Genomic DNA, 27,913 nt, shown 5'->3' with positions numbered 1-27,913 from the left:
TAAAAATACTGTTTCCATTTGACATCAATGTACCTACTACTATGGATATTAAGCACTAACACCTTAAATGCACATATATACATATGTGAAAATGGAACTACCAAACCATTTTATTTTAAATCAATTTATTTGCGGAAAGTCTTCGACGTTTCACAATGGACCAAATCAGTCTGTGGTTTCTTGACGCGGGGCGCCGCCAACAGATCGGTGATTAATCATCAGATGGTCGGTGAATTCCTGGTAAGGAGATTTGGTCAGTACGGTTTCCTTCCACAGATCTGGAGTCAGGTAACTGTAGGTTTTCTGAATTGCCAGATAGGTAGCTTTAGCTAAAATAAAAAACAAAACACAAAAATTGCATTAATTATATTGTGTTAAAAGAAATAATTATTTCATTAATATGGCCAAAATTCATTTTGTGTATTGTCGATAAGTTGCTAAATTAGTTGTTTTTTTAATTATAGCTCAAAAATTTTATAAATAATTTACTTTTAATCTAAAAAGTAAGATATGAAAATAAACAATACATTTATTTTAATGATTTCTATTAATCTGTACTGCAATTTTAGTAACATTCACAATTACTGTCATGCCAAAAAAAACTTGGGGTAAGTTGCACAACACCGAAATACATTAACACACAACCTCTGCTATGTATTATCTGTCTGTATTCAATTTAGAAAAATCTTTAAAAACTAAAATATAGAGGATGGTGCACAACAATAGCTCCAGTCTTGTGCTAATGATCACAGACTGGCACCAGTCTGTGATACACTAGCAACCAATCTGTGTACTTGAGCAAACACATCAGCTAAGTGAACATTTGTGTTCTTTATTATGTAGACTACATTGGCCACAAAATCACTGACATTGATATAACCAGATGCTAAGCAGTTGGATTCTGTGTTTATTACTATATCGTTCCATGTTTTTGCCAAGCTATGGACTTTCAAATGCCCACTCTGTTTAAACACCTCAATCCTTTTAAGTTAGATACCATGATTTAAATTTGACTTGTTTAGTGAAGAGAATTTGTATATACAGGTATACCTTGAGTTACATCGTTTTGAGTTAAGTCGTTCTCGATTATACGCCGTTTGTCAAAAATAAATATATATATATAAAAATAATAAAAAATTAAGTTTAAATCCCTTTATTCGACTTTACATCTGTCCAAATATTGAAGTCATAATAACTACAAAATCATGTTACTATACAATAAATAAGAATAAAAGTATATAAAATTATATTAAAATATGTACATTTACAGTAAGGTTAATACTGTACATCATAAATCCTAGAGAACGAAATATAAAACATCTGTGACTCTTGTGTTGTTGTCTTATTTAGCAGTCTTTATCGGTAAATTTCACGTAAATTAGTTTATTTTCTGCTATTGTAAAATAATTTTAATAACAGTGTTTGTTATTTAACCTTACAGAATCATTTTATTTTATAATGTTTTAGAGCAAACCACATTAACAAATAAAGAGTCCATGATGTACTGTAAACATTGCCAAATTGTAAACATGTACATTTACAAGTATGTACGTACTGTACATGTATTCGTAAATTTAGATAAATTTTAGTTTTACAGAAAAAAGTAATTTGTTTGTAAGCTTAAAATAGATTCTTATTAACCATACATTATTAAAAATGCATTAATAAATAAAATACAGAACTGGGAATGGTTATTTGTGATTTAGCCTAGTGAAAAGTAAATTTGACTTAAGTCGCCTCTCCCAGAACCAATTACCAACATAAGGTGAGGTATACTTGTATATAAGTAATACTACATTTTTATAAAATCTTATGTGCAAACTGCTTCAAAAAATGTTTGTATTTATATGGAGGTGCACAGTCACTGCTAATTTAGGTTTATGGAAAGGTCTTACAATATGTCATGAATGGCAGAGTCTTACTGTACTTGCCTATCTCTAATAATAATAATTTCTAATATATAAAGCTTTGTACTAATTTGTAAGTTAAAAGTAGCACTAAATCATCACCCCATTGATAATATCTAGATCTTCAATTTGAAATAACAGAAATACAATTATGCTACAATCGAACTAAAATATTAATGGCAATTTTAAATTGCTTTTTTAAAACACAGTTGAATTCTACTACATAATATCTGCAGAATATTTTCTGAAAAAAAGTTTTGATAAAACGTTAAATGATAATACATAAATATTGATATATTCATCCATTAGTTATGTATAATTTTGTTTAAGCACCAATCAGCTTCATACAAACAAAAACAGCATACAAGTAACCAGTATGAAAGTAACAATTTATTATTAAAATAAACATTTTCAATCATCTAGCAACCATCTTCAGGTTTTCAGTACAGGTGATATGTGACATTCTATATGGAATTAACAATTTCCAATATATATTTTAAGTTCTGTTCTATTTGCAGTACTAAAAACCTGAAAATGGTTTCTAAAACCCATCAAAAATGTTATTTATAAATTTATTGTTAGTTATAAATTTACTTTCATACTGGATTACTGGTTGTTTGCACATGTTTATTATAATCACTTTCTAGTTTTCAGCTTCATACATATGCTTTGATGTAAATCTCTACATTATCATTTCATCAGGCATGACCTCATCCTCAGAACAATATTTTTTCCTTTACCTCACCAATTCCAAGTGCAAGTTATCAGCTTAAGGGTGCGACTATGCAGACGCAAGTGAGCAAATTTTCCGAGCAAATGAGAATATGTAGCGAGAAGAGGCGAGACGCGATAAATATCAAAACCTGTTAGATATGTGCGAGAACCAGAAATTCGCTCTTTCCATCATTATTCCTTGCTTCTCACTTGTGCATGTTTTTCCTCTGCGAAAACTAAATTGCTCGCAACTTCTCGCTCGCTCTAAATTCGCATCTGCATAGTCGCACCCTAAGAGTAGGTGTATTTTTGAAGGAATGAGTGCACTAAACAATACAACCATAAGGAGTGTTTTGGTCTCAGAAAACAGTTGCTTTTCTTCAGAAGAAACATACACAATCTGTTTTCGGTACATATTGCACTTGCTTGTGTTAGGGTGAATGTGTAAAAAATATGTAAGTAATCCTTTAAATTTTTTTAATATTTTTACCTTACTTTTGTTAGTAAACATTAAGAATTAAGTTAATATTTATTTTTGAATAAAAGCAAACATTAATTTTTATATCATGAATAATTGATAAATTATTATATATATATTTTTTGAAGAGGTTTATATAGATTGGTTTCTTTTTACAATTGATTTGTACAACTTTTATGTTTTTAATTGCAAGTATATTTTTATAGGTTCATCTGACTAGAAGACATGCCTCGCATTCTTCAAGATGTTTCAGAAGAGGAGGAGTGAAATGCCAAAAAACTACAGAAGATGAAAGTGAAGACAACCTAAGTGTCAAAAAATTTTAGAAAGTGATTATGAAAGTAAATCTGAACATGTTTGAAATGACAAAGACTTGAATAGTGCTCAAAGTAGTATTAAATCATACCTATGACTTCAGTTTCTTATGTGAATGAAGTTGAAGTGTCTTACGTGAAAGACAAGGATGGAAAAAGTGTATTGCTGTAATGGAGACAAAAAATAAGATCCGTGCTACTACACCCATCAAAGAGTAAACAAAAAGAAAATAAGATTTCTGATCTATAAAACAGTAAATATCTGGCCTCTAATTCTAACCATAAAATTATTTTGTTATATTTGTAGAAGGGTTTTCTTTACTTATAAACAATTATTTCTGTACAGTCTTACTCCTTAAATTTTATAATTAACTTTTTAATAGTCAATCCTGCTTAAAAAAACATTTTACTTTAAATACAATGGTTTTTTTAAATTTTACTATAAAAATTACATATGAATTAATTGAAAAAACAGAATAAGATATCTTAAAATATAAATAAATAAAATATAAAAAATTTTAAGCATTAAGATGTGCACAAACATTGGCTGTAATACTGGAACGACTTTGAGACATCGTAAAATCAAACTACAGCTACATTGCTAGTAACTTTTTATGTAAAAAATAGCTTACATTAGGTAGTCATGTAGGGTCTGACCACAGCATGTTTTTCTGCAAAAACTATTTGTTTAGTAAAAGGTGTCAATTGCATGTCATCTAAGTTCATAAGGTATAAACTTTTTCAGATTTTTTGGAAATTTTAAATGTAAATAAGGTGCTTTCATGCCTTTGAGACTCCATTTCACTCCTGAGCATGTGTGTGCACAAACTGTATCTAATACATATTGTTTTAGTTATTTTTCAAAATTTATTGGAAGTTTTTAGTTTATGTCCATAGATAAACTAAAATCTTCCAATAAATTTTGACACTAAATACATTATACTTTTTACATGTAAAATAAAAATTATGCAGATTTTTTTTCTTGACTCTTCCCATCATATGGTAACTAAATGGACCTGTTTTTTACATGGATTTTTTACCAGGCCCACAACTAGGACAACTGGTGATGAGAAATGGGACCCTGTATATCCAGAACAGACCACACCCAAGAAATTTGAGCTTTTTTATGGCCACCTTAAATTCAATCCAAACTTCCTCAGTGCAGCAGGCTGATGACTTATAGAACCAGCCAGATGGCCAAGTTGGTTAATTATGTTCCTACAGAACATCTGATTTTCAGAAATGGATTGTGTGCGTTGAGCAGGGAATGCCTATATTTAGGTAGAAGAATAAATTTTAAAAGTAGGTTACTATCTACATATACACCTAATTCTGTTTTTAAATGATAGATTGGTTCCCAGAAATACATTAAAAAAATAAAATAAAATATATTGTATATATGGAAAATTGGCAGGTTAAACCTAATAAATCAACAAAAATAATGAAATAAACCATATAAAAACAATCTTGTTAGAATCTTATTTTTTTTGCATGTTATCAAATTTTATTTTATATACATTGCAGATAAATAATTATAGGAACATAAATTTCGATTTGAAAAACAAAAAAAAGAATTAATGAACAAAAATTGGGCAAAATATGTAATGTGAGTTATACATAAGATTTTATTCATTGTCACTTTCTGACACTAAACAGATATGTTAGCAGTGATATTTCAATCATGTGCAATCACTAAAAATGCTTTTATCATGTTTTTCATCCACAGGTGAAGTTCTTTCTGCAAACTAACATTATCAGCAGTAATGTCCTATGGTGCTGATGTTACAGTGGTTTCATGAATGAATTCAGTTATTAATAGATGGGTTTGTATTGTGGCTAGGCCTTTATATAATTCTCTATAAGACGACATTAATGATTTCAGATCACGTTGAAATAAACTCATTCCTCATTAAGATCATACTTCACAAATTACTTTTTTAAAATTGTGTTAAATCAAAATCGTTTAAAAAAGTTCATGTAAAAACAAATTAGGTATATATATAAAATAGAAATTTAATTCTAAAAGTGGACATCACGTGCAAGATGGGTCCTATATTACAAATATATGTCATGTATATAGATTAATTTTTGTCTGCAATGTATCTCATGTTAATGATTACTGTACATTTCCAACTGTCATGACAAACAACATATAAATTAATATAAAATAATGCTTCAACTTAAATGCTTTAGATTTGTTTAAAACTTGTTAATTAAATTATTATTTTCTTATAAAAAAAGGGAAAATAGAGATGCCGTCAAAAAATATTTGAAAACTTGTATAAATTTCTGTGTTTGATAAATAAATTTTTAAGTAAAAATGGAATGTCGGCCTCATCCACAACTAGCTTTCAGCTAAACTAAATATTAGTCATTTTCATTTTAACATGACCTAATTTATCAGACTTATATAAAACAACAACAGTGCCAAAAGTACAAATCTTGACCACTAGGCATCTCCCAGAACAACCTTGTTACTGTTCTGCCACAATTCACTCTGTTATTGAATGTTTCCTGCAAAGTTCTTCTATGAAAACTTATTCCTGACTCTCCTTAATATGCAATTAAGTATTAAAAAACTAAAGGAAAGTAAACGTATAAGCAGTAAAACTTTGCACTTTTATTGGTTGTCTATCATTTGTATTTGGCAAACTTTTAAGATGTATAATACAACATACGTGTAAAATGTTAGTTGATTATTATAATATAGAAAGCATACATACCAAAGTTTCCCAAAGTGGCAGTTGATCCTCTAGCAGATGTATAACAATCTTCAATACCAGCCATGGTCAACAATTTTTTTGGGACTGGAGCAGAAACAATTCCTGTTCCTCTAGGTGCTGGAATCAATCTCACCAAAACACTTCCACATTTTCCAGTTACCTAAAAAACAATTTCAATTTAATAACTAAAATAAGTAATATTAAAAAAAAATAAGTCTATAAAAATAAAATAAAATTTACTTTGCAAGGGACGGTATGAGGCTTGCCGATTTTATTTCCCCAGTATCCTCTACGCACTGGAATAACAGATAATTTGGCCAAAATAATAGCTCCACGAATGGCAGTGGCTACTTCTTTGGAACACTTCACTCCAAGACCAACATGCCCATTAGAATCGCCAATAGCTACAAAAGCTTTAAATCTTGTTCGTTGACCGGCTCTAGTCTGTTTCTGAACAGGCATAATCTTCAATACCTCATCTTTTAATGAGGATCCCAAAAAGAAATCAATAATTTCAAATTCCTGGAAAAAAAATCACCATCATACATAATAGACTTTTTATAAGTTTTGAAATAATTTGCTAACAACTGTTGGACATTTAGTAACACATCATTATTTACTAGAATTGCATTCTATTCAAGTATAAAATAAACTTGCTCTAAAGGTGAATCTACACCATGACACTTTAATCTCTAGGTCTACTGCATACACTGAAGTACAATCGTTTGGATAGTGCCTAGACTAGTTTCTAGATTAATTATGTGATGTCTAGCAACAAGTGTTGGTGTCATGTAAACTGCAAATAAATTACTGATGTCCCAAGTACTTTAGTAAATATTTAACCTTCATAAAACTTTTCATAATGTGGTTTTATCAAACTTTGGACAACCAGATGACCAAGGCAGTTAGCTCATCAGCCTAACCACTCTGGAAGGACCAAGGATCAATGATGGATCCAAAAGTACCCAGAGTTAACTCAAAATTAAAAATATCCAAATAATAAGTACTTTTTGTTTATATATGCCCAACAATTGTATTATGGATTGTTGAATGAACCATATTTGCTATCATAAATGTTTTGAAAGTTTGATCAGAAATTTTAATTTTGTGTGTGTGTGTGTGTCAATTAGGACTTAAACCCCACAGCCCTCTCCTTGTATCCACAACTGCCCAGGATCAAACATAGAGTCAAAAATCCCCAGGAATTTTCACAAATGGTTGGTCCCACATGTCAGGCTCCAGTTCCCCACCACCTGGCCCACAATGGGTTTGATAAAAGGTGAGTACCTTTTATCAAACCCATTTTATCAAACCTTTTATCACAGAGCAGAAAGAATAAGAAAAACCCTGCAAACAGCTATTACAGCCACTAGCACACATTAATTCACAATGATGAACAGACTGTACTGTGAAAAATAATCTAGATTAGACTAATGTGGTGTCATGGCAGTGAATTGGATACTATTTAACAATGTTCTGAATAAACCAGTGTATAATACTAATCTGAACTTAAAAAAATGACATTTGTGGACAACAGACACTATTCTAGAACATACATGTAGACTCTAAAAATCACTACATAGACTAGACTTAATAACTTACCTTGATTGGCAAAGAGAACAGATAGATATCTTCCAACTGCTTAATTTTTCCATCTTTCACAAGACGACCCAATTTGGTGACCGGCACCCATTCTTTTTCGCCTTCTTTTCCTCTCCCACGTCCTCTTCCTCTGCCACGACCTCTACCGCGGCCTCTCCCACGTCCACCGGATCCAAAACCACCTCGAAATCCACCTCTACCGGCTGGAGCTGTGTCCGCCATTCTGAAATTCAACATGTCGTAATGATCAAAATTAAATTTTTATTAATCAAAAACAAATATCTTACACATCTGATCAGAAAAGTAGATATTTCCTATTGACAATTCAATGTCTAAATAATTTCTATTAATTAGACACATTTTAATTTTCCAAACGTGAAGAAACTAATTATTAAGCTATGAATAAAGTAATGGACATCAAATTTGTTATGTAGCATTTTTCAATAATAGGCTTGGTCACCAAGTCAAAAACCTTTTACTTGTGTAAAGAAGGCTGATATTTCCAATTATTATGAATTTGGTGGCTAAATTGGTGGTTGTAATGTAATAATGAATTCCATACAGTGTTGTGATTGTGTTGATTATAATTTAGAGCTCATACTGGAGTAAAGTTGATGAGAAACAACTTTCAAAATTCTTTAATAGATGGCAGAAGTGAAGTAAAATGATGCATTCATCTATGATAAACTGTTTCCAATTTTGAAAAAATTGATGTCCGAGTGAATTATTAAATTGATCATCAACTGATATTGTGGACAGAAGGCTGAATGATGAACTAATTGATATAGTTGGAAAAGAAAGTGACATTAGAGATGCTTCTTTTGTCTGAACTATTCAATGCTTTTGCCGAAAGCATTCTGATAGAGATGTATTATCTGGGATATACATAAACGCAAATAAAGGAGAATCATAAATTTAATGAAATTTACATCTGATCAGACAATCATGGTGGACAGTTTGAAGACTAGCAGCTACACTCCGCGACAATAGTATAACCCACCCCTCTAATTTTTTATATTTACGGTAAAACTAAATATAAGTAAATAAATTCCTAACGCGCCAGCATTGTTCACTTGATTCTAGAACTATGGTATATATATATATAGTTACGTTCCGATGTTGCTTTGTTACGCAGCGGCAAAGTTATTGGTTTGATAGCGCGACAAAAGTATAACCCATTCGTCTCATTGGCTCAAGCAGCTCGGTGCACTGGACATGTCAATTCATGTTTATACTTGTTTCGTGTCACTCGTAAGTTTTTACGCATAAATAAATTGTTTAAGTTAATAATTGTCTATTTTTTATTTAAAATGCCACGGGGAAAACACTTAAACGAAACTGAAATTGATATAATTAAAAAATTACATTCTGAAAATTATTCTAAGGTCAAAATTGCAAAAATCATCAACAGAAGTCATCGTGTTGTGCAAAATTTTTTAAAAGATCCCGAAAACTATGGTAAGAAAAAAAGGACAGGTCGACCGAGAGCAACTACACCACGAGAAAGAAGATCAATTTTAAGAGTTGCGTCCAATTCTACGCTTACCGCAAGACAAATCGCAGCGGAGGCTGGTGTTGATACGAATTTAAGGAATGTTCAACGTATTATACGTGAGTGTGAACATTTAAAACGTAAGAAATTAACAAAAAAACCGCCGTTGTCTAATAAACATAAAGTAGTTAGATTACAATTTGCAAAAGATCATGTTCAATGGAAAAAAAAAGTGGCGAAAAGTTATTTTTTCTGATGAAAAGAAGTTCAATTTAGATGGACCTGATGGTTTTAATTACTATTTTCACGATTTAAGAAAAGATAATTTTATATTGAGCCGTCGACAAGCCGGAGGTGGTAGTGTAATGATATGGTCTGGTATTGGATACTCAGGTAAAATGGATATTAAGTTCTGTTCTGGAAAAATAAATAGTAAACGATATACAGAAGTAATAAACGAGCAAATTAACTCTCATGCAATGCGAATTGCTGGTCCTAATTTCATTTTTCAACAAGATAATGCCAGTATCCATCGTGCAAAGGTAGTTAGAGACTACTTTACTGAAAAAAAATATTCAAGTTCTTGAATGGCCAGCGTATTCTCCTGACTTGAACATAATTGAGAATTGTTGGGGAAATTTATCACGAGCTGTCTATCGTGGATCAAGACAATTTACTTCTGTTGAAGAGTTAAAGAAGGTGATAGTTGACGAGTGGCAAAATATAAATCAAGACATAATTAAAAAGCTATATGACAGTTTACCGGACCGAATGATTGAGGTGATAAGTAAAAGTGGTGGATCTACTAAATATTAATCTATATGAATGATTATTGTTTGTTATATTTTTCTCGAATTTTTATTTAAATTTCATTACCTGGGTTATACTTTTGTCGCACTGCAAAACTCAATATCATTTGTATTTGGTTAATTATGCATTTAATAAATAATGTATTGGTAGTATAATAAACTTACTAACACCCAAATTTTGTGTATTAGTAATATATTAATATAACTATAATTCTTTATCAGATATGAAAAAATTAGGGGGGTGGGTTATACTTTTGTCGCGGAGTGTATGATTCAGGAAATATATAAAACAGCAGAAAGGAAATAGGATAAAAATAAATGTTAAAAAAGTTGCATGATAACCTTTGCAGGATTTTTGAAACTTAATAAAGAGAGTAATACCCCGTTCGCACCAAGCATTTCAATCTAGATTGTGATCAAGGTCGGCAACTATGCCTTGGTGCAAACACCCTCGACTGTTTCAATCTCGACTGAAACGAGGTTCAATCACAATTGAATCGAGAGAGTTCTTGAAACTAGATCCAGTCATAAGAGATCCCACAATCCCACGCGCGTGAGAAAATACAAGATGGCTACAGAACACATGTCGGGCTATCGGCAAAGAAATAAAAAATATGTTTGGAGAGACGATGACATTTGTCTATTATTAGATATATGGCAAGAAAAAGTATTTATTTCTAATCAAAACTTCCATTTTGTGTGTTGGTGTTTGTGACTTACCGAGTAGTTATGCCAGTTTTATCATCGCTTACAATAGCCGGGTTATTCTCAAGCAAGTTACATGTGCGAATGGCACAACGTTCGACTGGCGACAGTCACAATCCAGATTGTAGGTAAATCGAGATCGAAGTAAGTCGTGGATTGAGTGTGAACGGAGTATAACACTTTGATTGATGGAAGAACGGTAAAGCAGGATAACCATTTTGAAATACCTGGGATAGATTAACAGTAGACATGAGATGCAAAAGAAATAAGGAAAAGAACAGCAATGGCATGCAATATAAACATGCTGTCTTCTAAAATTTAAAGGAAAGGATCATAAAAGTGATATAATTGGCCCTTCGTAATGCAGTGTATACTGTCAAAACTTAAATCCTTAACAGGATAGAGAGAAAAAAGTACCAGGCAAAGCATCCAAGACAACTGCAGGGGAGTTATATAGAGCTATTGGAGGTTACAAAAATGGAAAGATATTCACAGCTAAATAAATAGCTGACAGATCACTAGGAGGGAAGAGACAAGTATAATTAAACTAAACTTTGAGCTTTTCTATGTATCCTTTACTTCATTAAAACTGTTGGGGCAATATGTATTAAAATTTGCACTAGAAACAACATCAGAAATATTTTTTTAGAACAAATGTTTAAATGCAAAATCCATAATTACAAGACTGGATTAATAAGACAGATATTATTATAATAAATTCTTTGGAAATTAACAATGCAAATACACACATCTACATAAGATTTTTGGTAATATAAAATGGTCGTTTTTATCATCTGTCTTATTACAAAACTAACATTTGCATGGACATTTTTTAATTTAAAAATCATTTGTTTCTTTAATGATTAATGTTAGGTTGAACTGCAATAGACTTATTACATACATTTGATTCTTTATTTTGTGTATTGTGATTGAAAACTCAAAAATTACAATTTACTACAATACATCACCACTTAGTAATTTTATTTATTGTATTGTTAGTATTGTATTTGTAGTCATTTATCACTTAATGACTGGTTGTTTTACAATATTAAGAAGTTATTTGTATATATTTTGTTATTTCCTTATATTTTTGGAATTTTTATTATTATGAATTTGGTAAGAATCAAACCATTACTGGAATGACATATGATAAATGTTGTTGAGTTTATTCTTCTTTATAAATTTTTATTCTTTTCAAGGTGTTAATATTTTTGTGATGCCAATCCAGACTTCAAGTACATTGTCTGTTGATTTCCAATATATTTCCTATCTCATTAAGTTTTTTTCTTCATTACAGTGTAATTATTAATTGATGCATATTTAGTGACAATTCACATCCATATTTCAGTGTCAGTATTTTCTTTACATGATAAAGAAAATAGTGTAAATTTAGTAAGAACAAAAAACAGTCACAAAATGGGCCTAATTTTTGTAATGTATAATGGCTAGTAATGAATAAATTTGAACTTTTAGAGGTATTTTGGGGTGAGAGTTCGGGAAAGAATCTATTTGTATGCAGACTTGTTTGGCATGCATTTTGTAAATGGGTTTGTTTTATGTTTTTGTACAATGCTCATTGTTTAAAAAAGTTTATATATTCAAAAACATATCAGGCAATTTATTAAACACACAAAAAAATGGAAGTAACAAATATCAATGGACATTTAAAAAATTTTTAACTGCTGTAGGTAGACTTTTTTGAGTCATTGTAGGAACAGAAATATACATTAGATCTAGTGGATTCTATTTATATTAAAATACAGTAAAACCCCACTTAACGCAGAGGATGTGTTCCTAGATGACAAACACTAAGCAAAACAGCATTACACGAGGTCATTTTAACAGAGTAAATAGAGAAAGGGGAACATGCAACCAAAAATAAGCAAATTTTACTATAATTTTAAGTTATTTTTATATTAATTTGCATAATAATATATGTTAAATAACAAACATATGCACACAGAAATATAAAGTTCATTTTTTGTGATGAAGATCCTGGCTCTTCTGGAATTCTTGTTTTTTGTGATAAAGTCATGTAGTTTCATTTGTCACTTTCTTTTTCTTTCCTTAAGCAAATGTCAGTACCAGGAGATTGCATCCAAAACGTCTCGTCTTGCTTTTGCACTCCCTTCAAAATCTGATTATTCGCTACAATTTGATAAACATTTTCAGTTATCGTTACTGTTAAGGAAATCTGTAGCAAGTTCTTCGGGTACTTCATTTTCAGAATCTCTATTTTCCAGTTATACATGAATTCCTTGTTCTGCCAGTTCTTGAAGATTGTTGTTAGTAAGGCTCTCACCAGAAACCTGCAGTAACTCCTCAATATCCTGCTCATCTACATCTCCGGTATTGATTAAGTTGACAATTTGGTCAACCCAACGATACAGCAATAGGCTCTTCTCGTTGAGAATTCTTGGATACCTTCAGCCATAACTTCTTCCACACTTTGTTCATGCATTTATCAGTTAATTCTTGCCAAGTGAAGTCAATATTTCCTACGGCATCCGTGATGTTATATTCTTTCCAAAATTGCACAAAACGTAGATTTAAGGCTACAGCAAATTGCCACCTTTTGCTAATCGGTTCATGTTTCGAAATAATCATATTACATATGAATCAATAAAACGCTGTGTTAATTTGAGCCAGCGTAAATTTTGAGCATTTTTTAGGCTTCAAGCAGACAACGTTATATTGAATCAACATTAATCGAGGCAGTGTTAAGTGAGGTCTTACTGTAATTAGTAATTTTACAATATATAGCAAGATATACTGAACTCTGACAATGTGAAACTAACTTTTTAAATCCAAAATTTACAATTACTAATACAACATTGTACAATCTGATCGTTCTTAAAAATATTCTGCCAATACTAGAATAAACATACTTTAAATATTCTAAATAAAAAGAGTTTACAGTGATGGATTTTTGGTGTTAGTGTGATTAAATGAAAAAACTTTATTTCGACTACACAATTAGTCAATTATACGTTTAGCGTATAATTATATATTATTGACATAAAATTAATTTATCATTTCTAAGCTGAACAATAATGCTATTCAAAATTTTCTTTAATCTGAATTTTCAAATTTATCATTTTCTTTTTATAATCATTTACATTTATATGTAAATATCTCCATACTCACATTCTCAATCTGAATTTTTTTCTTATCCATTTTGACGGAATTTTACTCGCTAAACTATAAAAAACTCATTTCTTTTTTCTGTGTGAAAATTATCCTCATTGTTATAATATTCATTTGACAATCTAATTCAATTTCCATTCATGAATGCTAAATAATTATAGACTATATTTTACTGGAAACTTGTCAAGTTTTTGAAACATAAAACCAGAAAAAGTTCACTAAATGTATTCCGATAATCGACAATATAAATTATTTTGCAAACATATTTTAAAATACAAAATTACATTTATATTAAAAATTCGTGTTCAGTAAATGATCATTACTGAACACTGCATTATTAATTAATTACAAAATCAGTACAAAATGTGCTTATGTTATATAATATGTTATTGTAAATTCTGTACTCTAACATGAAATCAAACTAAATACATCATCACAAAAAAAAAAAATTAACTTTATTAAATAAGTAAATGATAATATACATAAAACACATTAAATACATACACTTTAACATGAAAATTAAATTTATTAATTATGATCGATTTGCAATTAACATTTGAAACTTTTCAACGGATCTTTCTGACGTTTCTTAAACCGTTTAGCCGATTTGCTTATTGTTTTTTGTTCCAGATTACTTTTCTGTTTCTCTTTCTTTCTTTTATTTCTTTCGTCGTGTCTTACTATGTTTTGTAAGGTAGGAGGAACAATATAATCGGGAATGTGTTTCAAATGCTCTTGATGTTTAACGATGTGTAGAGCTTTGTCATGTCGAAGAAGCTGGAGATCCCTCGGATTATCCTCAAAGTAGCATTTCAATTTCTGGGAATTAAGAATTTCCTTTTTGATTTCTTTCAGACGTGCTTCTCTTATTGCAATTCTGGTTACGGCTCTTAACGCATCTCTAGCTCGATATCGAAAACCCTCTATTTCTTCCATTTTAAAGTTGTAAGGTTTAAGAATTGTTTGGACATCCTCGCCTTGATTTTCACGAAAATATTTTTCAACTTCTGCCATTAATGGCATTTCTTTAATACTAATGAAAGAGACTGCAGTACCTTTGTTATCTCCTCGAGCAGTCCTTCCAACTCTATGAATGTAGGCATCCACATTTGGAGGAAAATCAAAGTTTATAACATTTGACACAAACTGGAAATCTATTCCTCTTGATATGCCATATTCTTTATCTCTTTTTATCCTTTTAACTTTCTTCTTCTTTTCTTTCATCTCTTCACAGAGCTTATCATCTGAAGCAATAATTATATTGTAAACTCCTTCATTAAACTGAGAAACAATATGACATCTAGAACTTACTGGCAATTCAGAATTTAATACACAACAATTAATTCCAAACTGCTCTAAAAATAACTTCAATCTGTAACATCTGTCCACAGAATTCACAAAAACTATTGACTTTCCAAGAATCAACTTTAGCTTTAATAAAGCATACATCAAAACAAATTTCTCCTCATCTTCGCATTTTATGTGATACTGCGTCAGTTGCATCATCTGAGGTAATTCGGGCTCTTCTAGCTTTAAAGTTACTGCATTTTGCAACACCATTTTCTTCAATGCTTTGACATCTGCCGTAAGGGTCGCAGACATCATAAATGCTTGATAAATTTCTGGGAGAAACTTCTTTATCTCTTCTACATCTTTTTCGTAACCAAAAGAAAATACTAAATCTGCTTCATCAATAATAAGAGTTTCCAAACTATCCTTTAAAATTAAATTCTTCGCCTGTAAATGTGCTAACACTCTACTAGGCGTTCCAACTATAATATCAGGTTTCTCCATAAGAATAGGTTTTTGTGCATTTATATCAACTTGGCCAGAAATATCAACACAACGAACATCTCTTGAACAAAACTTACAAAGTTCCTGAACATTTCTACACATTTGCTTCGAAAGTTCCTTAGTCGGAACAAGAATAAGCGTTCTAACAATTTGTTCTTTACACACCTGTTTCTTTGTCAATATTTTCTGAATTACCGGTATAACGAATGCTGCAGTCTTTCCAGATCCAGTCCTCGCCCTTGCAAGAATATCCTTTCCTTCTAGAGCCAAAGGGATCGCTTTTTCTTGAACTAAAGTCGGTTCGTGCCATCCGAGAGTTGCAATAGACTGCAAAATTCTATCGTCCAGATTCATTTCATGAAAACCAATTTTATCTGTCATTTTTTGAGTTTTCCTGCAAGACAGGAAAGTCTAACATAAGGAACTGAAGATTAATTAATTTCTCATACAACAAATATTAAAACTACAACACACTGCCAGAGCTCATATTTCCCTTATGGCATATAACTGCAAGATAAGCAACTGATGAATACATACATCCATCTTGAAGTTTTAAAATGAAATGTTTATTACTAGTCTAATGAGATTTTCAACTTAATTTGAAAGTGTAAAATTTCTATTAATCTTATATACAATTACTTTTAAGTAAAGCAATTATAGTATTATAAATACATTAAGAAAATTAAACAATTTATACATTAACACTGATATCATGTCTAAGATAGGAAGTGTTAACTGTTTGTAAGTGCCCTACACTAATGGCTGCATTTAGCATGCAACAGTTCTAATTAAGTAGAAGTACAGTAGTAGTCACTGCAATATACAGGAAATGGCTCTGCCTTATAATGAATTACAAGCTGATATATGATTGGTGGTCTTATAATAGTTTCTATCATATTAAAAAGTTGAATCATTTAATGATTTTGTAAATTTTTTTCCGTTTAAGGTTTAATTGTGGAATAGTCACTCAGTCCTCAGTGTACAAAATATTATTGTTATGTGTAAGCAAAGTGCAATATTGCAGTCAAGCCGGGAGTATCATTTTTTATGTATATAATTATGTTAGTTGTAAAAATTCACTTTATAGCAATTAACATGAAATGAAATGCACACCATACACAATTTTCCAGAAAGTGGTGTTTGTGGAACAGACATTTTTGATTTATTTTATAAACTTGCTTTAGGTTTCAAATTATACAATTTGAAATTACAAATTGGAATGTCTCAAACATTTGTTGACATTATTTATAAAATTCTTTGGTTCTTTTTGGTTAACGGAACGCCAGAAGACTATTGCATTTAACAATTTAGCCACGTGACTGTTCTAGCTTCGAGTAGCCCACTTGACTGTGGAATACTTGATTATACACAGTTTTAGAGGGTGTGGGGGTCTGGCACTGAGGTGCGAGAGAGAGCAAACACACACACACACACACCTACATTGCAAAGCATGTAGAATTGGCAGTACTGATACATGTTAAAAACTGACCTTTGGAGACAAATATCATGCAAAGGGCCAACAATTCTGAGGTGGTGTGAAACTCATCCAGAGCTTGAATCTTACCTGTTGCCATGCATATCACCTGGCATCCCATTAACCAAAAAGTACCAATTCTTTTTTAAAAACAATTTTATAAATAATTTTCTTTATAGCAATTTTATTAGCATGACAATTGTCACATCTTAACCATTAACAACACTGACTAAAAACAGGCTATCTACTCATCAAAAGTGACTTAAAATCATGTTTCATTAGAACTATATATAGACAACTGTATGTCAACTGTTCTAAAATTATTTTCTTATACAGTACAAGCTTAAACTGAAACGATCATTTAAACCTATTGATTACATTATAAATATCAAGATTTTACCACAGCAAAAGTAAACGAAGTGATATTCTAAGTAACATATTCAAATCTCAAGGTTAAATTTAACATTCAGAACAGTATTAGAAAATTTAAATGTCACATGAATGCAAAATATCACCATTACAAAAATGATGATATTTTAAAATTTAGAAAAAAAAAAAAAAAAAAAAAAAAAATCAATCAGTAATGCATTCATGAATACTAAAGATGATGGTTCATATTATACAGTCAAACCTGTTTTTATGCGGGGGATAGGGACCGCATTAAAAAAAACGCATTAAAAAAATCTCACGAAACTTCACGAATGGCTGTAAATAATAGTTTTCGCAACACAATTTTAAAAAATAATTTTTTTATGCGGTCAACAGGGACCGCATAAAAAAAAGTCTCACATAGAAAATAACTCAAAACCGTACGAAATAGAATTTATTGGCAACAGATGTCAGCACTTGACTGCATCGTCTGGTCTATCGTCTGTTTTACATATTTTTGTCCAGGTGGTGTTTTGTTGACTTAAAAAGTAAATTATTTCATTTTTCGCATATTCATGCAATATTATTACTATAATAAGTGCATTTATGCTATAATAAGTTTATTTAGCTATAATAAGTCAACGTGAGACATGACGAATCGCACGAGACTAGTCGCCAACTATACCGCACAAATTAAAAATTCGCATTAAAAAAATCGCACAAATAAAAATCGCACATAAAAAGAGCGCATAAAAACAGGTTTGACTGTACTTTGAATATATTAACAAAGATAACGTGAAAGTTGTATTTTATTTTTTCAATGTGATGCAAAAATAATTTTTAACCACAAATGTTCTGAAAATTTTTTTTACTTACTCCTTTACCCAGAATTTTTTCTAAGACTTGAAATAAAGTTCATGGGAAAAATAGGTATAATTTTAGTAAATTGTAACACTCATGTTACTAGAAATTATTATATATTGATCTATTGTAAAATCAATCTCCATTGCTCCAAAGCAATGTATACAAGTTAAAAGTTTAAGTCCAAATATATAAATACAGAAAATCCCTGTTATATCGATCATTACCTTATTCCAACTTGGTATATATGTTACGAACAAAGTGATTAATCGGGCATTATGAATAATGACCAAAAAAGGGAGCAGTCTGATAAATATTGATTAATTTATCAAATTGACTGGTCATTAAATTTATTACAATGCCCAATTTTGTTGGTCATTCATAATGCCCATATTAATCACTTTGTCCATAACATATATAAAAACTCCACTAATTCAAATTAAAACTGGTACCTTAAAACCAGACAATCTGCCAAATTATTGATTATAATAAAGGCAATAAGTTAATAATTATTAGATACAAAGTAATTTGTCTAGAAGTAGGCAGTTAGGCCATCTGAAAATTTTAATAATTATCACGAGATAATTTGTTTAGAGGTAGCCAGGTCATATCATCATCATCATCATTATTAACTTAGCCTTATTATGGAAAGATAGTCCATTTTTGATTACCTTAAACCAATCATTGACACCAAACCCCATCACTGTACAAATTAACTACAAAAAAGCAAGTTGGCATTAAGATCAAAAATACATAAAACAAGTGGATAGATGCATCGATTGTATTGTGCCAGCTAATAAATTGCTCATTCGATTTGTCTCCAGACATAAGCTACTAGAACAACTGTACTTATTTCATAAAATCTTAGAAGATTAATTTATGAAATTATCCTTTTAAAAATTGTAAATGGCTGCATTCAACAAAGTCAACAGATGTAACTGAGCAAAGGTGTTTCAATCAGTAGCTGTTACATAGTTACATCTGTTGAACAATGAATGATGTATGCGTTGGAACAAAAAGTAACCATCATTGGTCAGTTTCAGGTAGCAATAGGTAGCATAAACAAAAGGCACTACTAAATGTGATGTCAAAATATCAAACATGTTCCTAAACAGCACTACTGCAGAGGGCATTCAGCAAGAAAATTACTCAACAACTCCAGAACTGCTGAGTCTGCTAAATGCAGCCATACAAAGACCAAGTTCACTCTACTAATTGGCACTTTACATATAAATCAATCAAGTTACCATTAGAATAAAACATTTGAAAAACATTTAAAACCTTAACATTTTCTTACTGAATTTCAAAGATTTTGGAATCTTTATTACCTAAATAATAACCTAAAGGATACTTCTACAAGAAATCAAATTTGTGAAGTCATGCAGGCAAACTTATCATTTAATTTATCACTGTCTTATTCAAAAATGAATATGTATCCTTTACACATGCATATTTACATATGTAAATTTACAAATGCACATTACATTTAGAAAATCGTGTATTTTAGTACACATTCAAATTAAAATGGCTATTGTTCACTCAATACAGAAATGTTCTTTGTCTTGTAAATTTTTATGTTATTAACTGTTGAAGAATTATACTTTAATTTAGGGAAATTTTACGTTAATTATAAAAATCAATTAGGTAAAAATTTATGGGGATAATGTGGATCATAACTATATCTCGTAACATGCCACGTGTAACACAGACAATTATAAAACTGTACAAAAACCCAAATATTCACTGTAATTTCACAAAATTGTAATTTAAATCAACACTACAACTTCAAAAGATTATATTTCTACTACACAAATAAGAAAACGTATTAAATAAATTAAGGATTGAAAAAGATTGAAACTAGCACTTACGTTTAACCTTCTTCCTAATAACTGAAGAACGGAATTATGGGAAATGTGAAATGACGCACGGCTAAATACGCCCATTTACCAATTTGACAAAAATTTTTAAAATTTATTTTTAATTAAATAAATGTTTTTATTAAATATTAATAAATTGAATTAAATTCTAATTATTAATATTATATATTTAAAAAACTATTTATTTATTTTTATTATGGTGTTAATCAATTGTTAAATTTGAAATATCGTCTTTTCTGTATTCGGTTATAATTAAAAAAATATGTAATAAAATATCAGAAATAATAAATTTTTGTTTCTGTAATTACGTATTGTTATTGTAATTATAAAAAATAAACAATCGATTCATCGGTATATCAATCACGATAAATTTCAGTAATAGAAAGCCGGATGGTCGAAGCGACTGACGTCAGCTTGCCGCTTTAAAGCAGTGGTGCCCAAATTACGGCTCTCCGGAACCAAATCCAGCCCGCAGCACACGTTAATTCGGCCCGCAAACATATCTGACGCATCACTTGTAATAAAAAATACTCCTACTTTTTGTATATATAGAATATATAAAATATATAAAATATTTATGGCCCGCCTACTTGCGACTTATGCGCAATTTGGCCCACCAATCGAAACATTTGGGCACCACTGCTCTAGATTCAAATCCTAGAATATAAGTAAGAGTATTAGATTATAGACAAGTTGACCTATTTGCTATATTGAACCCAAAAAGTTTGTCCAGTAATAAATCACGTAGAGTTTCAAATGCTCTAATGGTAAGTTCAATAAAAAACATTAAATGCATAAATGTATGTCCTTGCATAATATTGGACCTATTGTTTTACATTTGATTATCGAATTAATAAATATCTTTAGGGTGGTCCCAAACTATGGGGACAAACTTCAGGAGTGCATTCCTAGCAAGACAAAGAATAAAAGTGGAATTATTAACACACGTCTCGAAATGCCCTGGTGCTAAGATAGGCGACACTACTAACGTTATGAACTGCACACGGGTTTATAACATTGCACAACAGAAGGCTATGGCATATAAAACTCAGGCAGAATCACATCAGATGCTCAAAGGATTCAATGTGATTTACCATTGGATTCTCCATGGGTCTCAATGTAAGTGTTCTTACGTCGCTTCTTGGTTTAACTGTGTGGCTTCTTGGCTACTTCTATTCTCTTTTCTGTATATGAATATTAAGATCTCCTGTTTCTGATAGGAATAATGGATCAGTTTCATAACACTACACTACACATCATGGAGTAGTTCAGCAGACGCACAACATGCTGCGTACTTCTAGTTTTTTTGCTGATGAGATCTGATGTCTTAAAGCCCAGTGGTGTTAGCTATCTTCAATGAATTTCTAACCATACGTTAGAAAGTAATTTAACTTACAATTTCTTATGGCAACTACAATACGTTATTGTTTGTATTAAGCCCAAGAATCAGAAATTTTGCTTTTAGCAAAATATATCTGTATTAAAACAATAAAACTTGATTTTATTTAGGAGTTTATTTAGTATATATGTTTTTTTTTTTTTTTTTAACTCTTTCCGCCCTGTGGGCACTAAGAGGGCCTCTTTTAGAATGCCCATTATGGGTTCGGCCAGTCCCACAATGGGGCGACCGGGTGGTGAGGGACGGGGCCCGACATATCCGAACGGACCACCCCCCGAAAAATTCCTGGGGATTTTCGACCCGTTCGGATTCGATCCCGGGTCCCCCAGAGCGGTAGGTTGCCACCTTGACCGCTCGGCCATCCGGCCGTCTTAGTATATATGTTAGACTCAAAGACCGAAATCGCTCATTGAGCGAAAAAAAACGACCACAACGCGTTGTGGTCGTTTCAACACGGCCACTGTTATGTATTTGTTATGTATGTAAACCTCCAGGGGATAACCCACACCGAATTGCCCCTTGACCTAGTTAGGCGATCCCGCATCACTGATCTTTGTCTTTGTCGTGTTCCTTTGTCTTCGGTTAGTCGTGCGTTAGCTGTAGTAACACTTAGACCTGGAGGCACAACGTTACGTTGTATTATCACACAGTGACGTTTCTATTATAATAAAGTTATTTATATACGTTAACAGTAATCGTTTATTTTACGGACACAACAGCCACAAAGCAAAATTCGCGTCGTGGCATTTGTAAAAACGGCCACAACGCGTTGTGGTAACTCAAAACGACCACAAAACGAAATTCGTGTCGTGGCTTTCATGATATTTGACCACTATGCGTTGTGGTGATTAAGAAAAGCCATAACGTATTCAGAACGTTAGATGATGCAACCAGGATACAGGATCATACGACGCACAGTGGTTTGTAACTTTAAAATATGGATTCTAGGCTCGAAACATTTTTATTTACAATTTTTAATGCCGAACAACATTAGTTCTACAAGTTTTCCTAGAAATTTAATTTTCATATTTAAAAACATTTCAAAGAAATAAAATGTATGGAGAAAAATACACATTTGTTTCTTTTGTTTTGCTAAAAAGTGCTAAAGGTCTAAATACATATACTTGTAGGTACTTGATACAGAATAAAATAAAAATCGGATTTATTACGGTTAAAAGCCACCACACGTTCTGGATGTTAACCAATAATGAGGTGATGATAAGAAAATAAAACTTTCTTTTTCATTATGATTTATTTATCTTATTATATACGCAGGTAACAAAATTATTTACCATATACAGAAATTTAACTTGGTTACTTTACAACATTTAATTATTCATGCATTTTATGTTCTTTGAGCGACATTTGCATTTTTATCAATACGGTATCTTTTACAGTGACACATTATAAACCCTTGCTTACTTCCAGATGTTAACATGGATGCTGAGCGAAGTGTTAATAAAGTTGAGGGTGCGTTCTGAATGTTAATAAAGTTAGGCCGCGACTCCACTAGCCGTAAAAGGGCCGTAAAACCCCTCACCGTAAAAGCTTTTAATCACGTGATCATGATATTTTACGACCTGCTCAGGCGTAAAATATCATGGTCACGTGATTAAAAGCTTTTACGGTGAGGGGTTTTACGGCCCTTTTACGGCTAGTGGAGTCGCGGCCTTACTGTAGAAATTGTAAATTCATTACGAACATAAAGTCGATCTGTGAAGATCCTAAAATGGCGCCGAGAATTCGGTTGTTTACAAGATCGCTACCTCGGGAAATTTCGGAAAGTCAATCGGAGCAAGAACGCGCATCGGGCTATAAACCGGACATCTGTAAAGCATTTCTTCTAAAACAAACACAACGCGGTAATAAACGACGAAGGGAATGTCGCGGTGCTCGTATACAAGAGTCGAGATGTAAACAATTAACAAAAAGGGGAGAAAGAAGAGAGACAGATGGTCAAGGTCACCTGTAGACCATATGAGCCCGGGATCGTCGCGAAGGGGGGGGCAGCCACAGAACGTTTGGCGGATCGGTTCAGCCCGATGTCCGCGAGAGGGGGCAAACTGTGTAAATTATGTGAGTAGCTGTCAACGCCCGGGCGCCGTCCCCGGCCGAATTTGGTTTTCGTCTTGCTTAGAAACAGTAGACTGACCAATCGAAAAAAGGAAAAAGGGACTTAAGACCAATCAAGAGGGAAGATTCGGGGGAAAATCGTATAAAAACCCCCGTATCAAGGTCAGAAGGGGAGACGACGGAGCTTTCTACCCGGAAGTGGACGACGGTACTCCAACCAGCCACCTACTCCTTCGCCGACGTCCGTCACCGACCCCATCGGACTCTCCTACCCGACTGCCCCGGGGCTTTACCGACGACTCCGACAGCCTTCTCCGATCGCCGTCATCCGGAGCGCCTTCTGCCGCAGACGATCTAGATCGCATCTTGTACTGTAGGCCTACCTTGTAAGTTTGTTTTGAGGTTAAAATAAACGGTTATTGTAAGACACTTGTCATCTTTGCCTCTGCCGCCACCACCCACATACGATCGGTCCCTAGGTTTTTCCTGACGTGCAATTAACTAATTGCCCCCATATGTCGGCAGCTTACATTGGTGTCAGAAGCTCGGGATTTAATAGCCCCACAAAACTTTAGTAGGTTACGCCGACAAAGAGTTTTTCTAACAAGTGGGTCGAACGATGGAGGCAGATGCAAGTGTCCCGACGCGACCTCGTGACGGTGGCAGTGGCGGTTCTCTTCCCTCCTTTTCCGCGTTTGGAGGATTGATCCCGACGTTTTCGGGTGAATCAGGGCGCGTCACCGATTTCTTCGATACGTTAGGAGAGATTGCTAGTCTGGCAGGATGGACCCCTCGGCAGTGCTTGAGCATAGCCAAGTGCAAACTCGCGGGTGTAGCCCGAGATTTTGCATGGCGAGACCTCAGCATGAAGAGCGTAACGGACTTTGAAACTTTTCGGAAGCTGATGATCCAGCGTTTTGACCAAGAACCATACAGCATACGTGTCCAGAAATTCCATACATGCTCTCAAAAGAGAGACGAGATGGTCCAAGAATTCGCGGTCCGCTTGCAGTCCCTTGCTAGCGCGACAAGCATAGATCAGACGGGTGCGAACGAAGAGGAAAACGCAATTATCAAACGCTGCCAACAGCGTGAACTGGACGAGAAATTGCGCGTTCAGTTCCTGCATGGCTTAACTGACAAGCTAAAAAGAAGAGTCATGACTCATGACCCAGAAACTTTCGCTGATGCATTAAAAATAGCTATTCGCGAAGAAACGATAGATCAATTGGCGGGAAAGACGCGAAATTCAATTGCCGGCATCACTGATGCAGTGGAAAGCCACGACACGCTGGCGGAAGAATCAAACTCACGAAGAGAATCGGCTCTCGACGCAAAAATCGCGCAGCTTTCGAAGCAATTAGCGACAATAGGGAAAAGACTCGATCAATCGCCCGCGCCTAAGCCCATAAACAATTTCCAAACAGATGAGCCCTCGCGAACAAACCGGACACAAGGAACTGATAGAGCGAATGATGGGATGCGAAATCCACGGCATTCCCCGAATGCGCAGCGACGCCCGCCGCAACAATTTCCCTCGCGATCTCAGCCCGCCAATCTGCAAAGACAACCCCGTGCGCGATATCCTTGCTACGGTCCCTATTCGGAACAAGGTCCAATGCCCCCTTGGAGAGGGAGTGGGGATGGATCACCAAAATTTCGCGCGATGAATCCTAATTGGGCAGAATACGGAGGTTATATGCCGTCGCCACTCGACTGGTACGGGGGAAACGCTTTTCCTCAGTATCCCGGGAGGTGGGGAGCGAATCAAGAAGCCCCCGAATGGCAAACCCCCATTAGAAATCTGCCAAACGCCTTTAGAGCTAGTCGGTCAGGACAAATACCCTTTTCCCCTGCGCGATTTAGACAATTCGAATACGAAACCAACCGACAAGGTGCCCCGTTGCCCTTTTATCCCCCGCGTTACGGTCCAGGTTGGCCTGGAAGTAGCTTCGAAATGGAGCGCACACCGAACAACGTAGCCGCTCCTCGATTTTTAGCGTTGCCTGCCCCTGAAAATAGACCGGTAGACAATAAACAAACGCGAGACCCCGACAGAGTCACATCAGTTGCATTTAGAGACCGAAACAGCGAAATAAATCGACCGTCAGTAGGTCCCGACGTACCACAATTAGCGGGAATCAATAAATCAAGAAGTAGAGAATTACCTCCTTGTACCATGATTTGTGAGATAGAAAATAGGAAAGTTCAGCTGACGATAGACACGGGCGCAGCTGTTACCTTGATTTCTAGGGATCTATTTCCCGACACAGCGCAATTGCAGCAAGCGGAGACTAGAATGGTAGAGTTAATAAGTGTTACCGGACACGTTATCGAGACATTCGGAAAGTTTAAGTTAAAATTCCAAATCGGACGTTTGACCTTTTTCCATGACTGTTATTTAGTGTCTCCCGAAATTACTATGCCTAACGATGGACTCTTAGGTAGGGACTTTATCCAAAAATATGACGTTACAATCTCGGTTAAAAACGCGACGCTCAGTTTCCCCTCAGGAGACACGGTGACGTTTTGGGGATTAGCCGATATGAAAAAACCCGACAATGGTTCGGAATTAAAGGAAATCACCGAGGACAATCGCACGCAACCAAGCGCCGAGCTAAGCGTACCGCCGAAAGACGATTTAAGTTTACCCTTAAATAGCGACAGCGAAAATAGAGTTTTGGAAAGCAAGGGGATAAAGAGGAAAAATAAACATACACAAAAATATAAGCGAAAGACTAAACGGGGGAAGTTAAAACAAATAACGGTTGACAGCCTAGAACGGGGAGAGGACGATTCTCCTAAGGAAGTAACGTTAGTCAACGACTACGTTATTCCCCCAAGATCAGAAGTCATTGTAGAAGGGAAGGTCCGCAACCAGCTGACAAGTCAATTAGGAGTTGTTGAACCAACACCTCAGGAGCGAGAGGGAGTGTTTATTGCTAGCACGTTAGTTAAAACACGGCAATTTGGTAAAGTACCCGTTAGAATAATGAATGTAAAAACACAACCGGTTAAATTAAACAGAGGGAGTAAGTTGGGAAATTTCCTCTTAGCGGAAGAGGAAACAAAAGAAAGCGCAGAACAAAATAAGATGACGCGATCAAATGCAGACGATTTGACTAGAGTGCAATTTGCGAATTTATTCGATTTTAGCGAAGTAGGAAAGGACAAATTAACCCCTTTGGTAGATTTATTATACAAATACAGACAAGTATTCGCGAAAGACGATTACGATCTAGGCTATTGTGATTTAGTAGAGCACAAAATAGACACTGGAAACAGTCCCCCTATTTGTCGTGCCCCATACCGAATTCCATACGCGCAACGGGAAATAATGGATGAGATAGTGGAAAATATGATCAAAAACGGCGTAGTTGAACCGTCCAGTTCCCCCTGGTCGGCACCTGCGTTATTAGTCGCAAAAAAGCCCCAAGGCTACAGATTAGTTGTGGATTATAGACAATTAAATAAAGTTACCAAGGTAGACCCGTACCCGTTGCCCCATATCCAGGAGTCATTGAGTTTGCTGGGAAAATCGCGATACTTTTCCTCCATGGATACTTTAAGCGGATTTTGGCAGTTGCCTTTGAGCCCCGAATCGAAAGAAAAGACGGGGTTTAGTACTCCCTCGGGGCACTACCAATACAATCGGATGCCAATGGGCGTTACCTGTGCCCCAGCGACATTCCAAAGATGTGCGGATTTAATATTAAGCGGTCTGAAGAACAAAATTTGCCTCGTCTACATGGACGACATCTTGGTATTTAGCCCAGACTTCGAAACTCACTTAGAACGGATGGAAATTGTCCTTCAGCGCCTGGCGACAGCGGGTCTGAAGTTGAAGCCCCGAAAATGCCAGCTGCTGAGGCAGCGAATAAAGTTTTTAGGGCACGAAGTGTCGGAAGATGGTATCCGGCCCGACCCGTCTAAGATCGAGTGCGTTAGAAATTTTCCCCAACCTCAGAATGAGCGAGATGTTAGAGCATTTCTGGGACTGACCGGGTACTATAGACGTCACATTTCGCAATATGCAAAAATTTCAAAGCCCCTTTCGGACTTACTTAAGAACGATGTAAAGTTCCACTGGGCCGAGGAACACAAAACCGCGTTCGAAAAATTAAAGGAAATTTTGATAACTGCACCCCTATTAAGATCCCCAGATTTTGGCCGTC

At 33.9% G+C, this 27,913-nt stretch overlaps 2 protein-coding genes across 2 annotated transcripts; both read right to left on the bottom strand.

Moving 5' to 3' along the window:
• Positions 1-108: 108 nt before the first annotated feature.
• On the bottom strand, positions 109-20,324 carry RpS2 (ribosomal protein S2). Its single transcript, XM_067270288.1, has 5 exons — positions 20,258-20,324; positions 7,739-7,961; positions 6,377-6,658; positions 6,137-6,296; positions 109-329 (listed from the first exon to the last, which is right to left on the bottom strand). The coding sequence occupies exons 2-5, from the start codon at positions 7,958-7,960 to the stop codon at positions 166-168; spliced, it is 828 nt and encodes a 275-aa protein (XP_067126389.1). The 5' UTR covers position 7,961; positions 20,258-20,324; the 3' UTR covers positions 109-165.
• On the bottom strand, positions 14,439-16,216 carry Ddx56 (putative ATP-dependent RNA helicase DDX56). The gene has a single exon (XM_067270286.1). It carries the CDS (start codon positions 16,064-16,066, stop codon positions 14,441-14,443), a length of 1,626 nt encoding a protein of 541 aa, XP_067126387.1. The 5' UTR covers positions 16,067-16,216; the 3' UTR covers positions 14,439-14,440.
• Positions 20,325-27,913: the final 7,589 nt, after the last annotated feature.

This window comes from Centruroides vittatus, unplaced genomic scaffold (assembly GCF_030686945.1).
Source record: "Centruroides vittatus isolate TY-2023 unplaced genomic scaffold, ASM3068694v2 contig_367, whole genome shotgun sequence".
Classification (NCBI taxonomy): Eukaryota; Metazoa; Arthropoda; class Arachnida; order Scorpiones; family Buthidae; genus Centruroides; species Centruroides vittatus.
Note: the sequence above shows the minus strand (reverse complement) of the source record. Positions and strands in the feature narration are given on the sequence as shown.

Coding starts and splice junctions, on each gene's coding strand:
- RpS2 (XM_067270288.1), bottom strand. CDS start 7,960: ATGGCGGACACAGCTCCAGCCGGTAGAGGTGGATTTCGAGGTGGTTTT. Junction 6,297..6,376: donor CTCATACCGTCCCTTGCAAA/GTAAATTTTATT, acceptor ATTGTTTTTTAG/GTAACTGGAAAATGTGGAAG. Junction 330..6,136: donor TGCCACTTTGGGAAACTTTG/GTATGTATGCTT, acceptor TTTTTATTTTAG/CTAAAGCTACCTATCTGGCA.
- Ddx56 (XM_067270286.1), bottom strand. CDS start 16,066: ATGACAGATAAAATTGGTTTTCATGAAATGAATCTGGACGATAGAATT.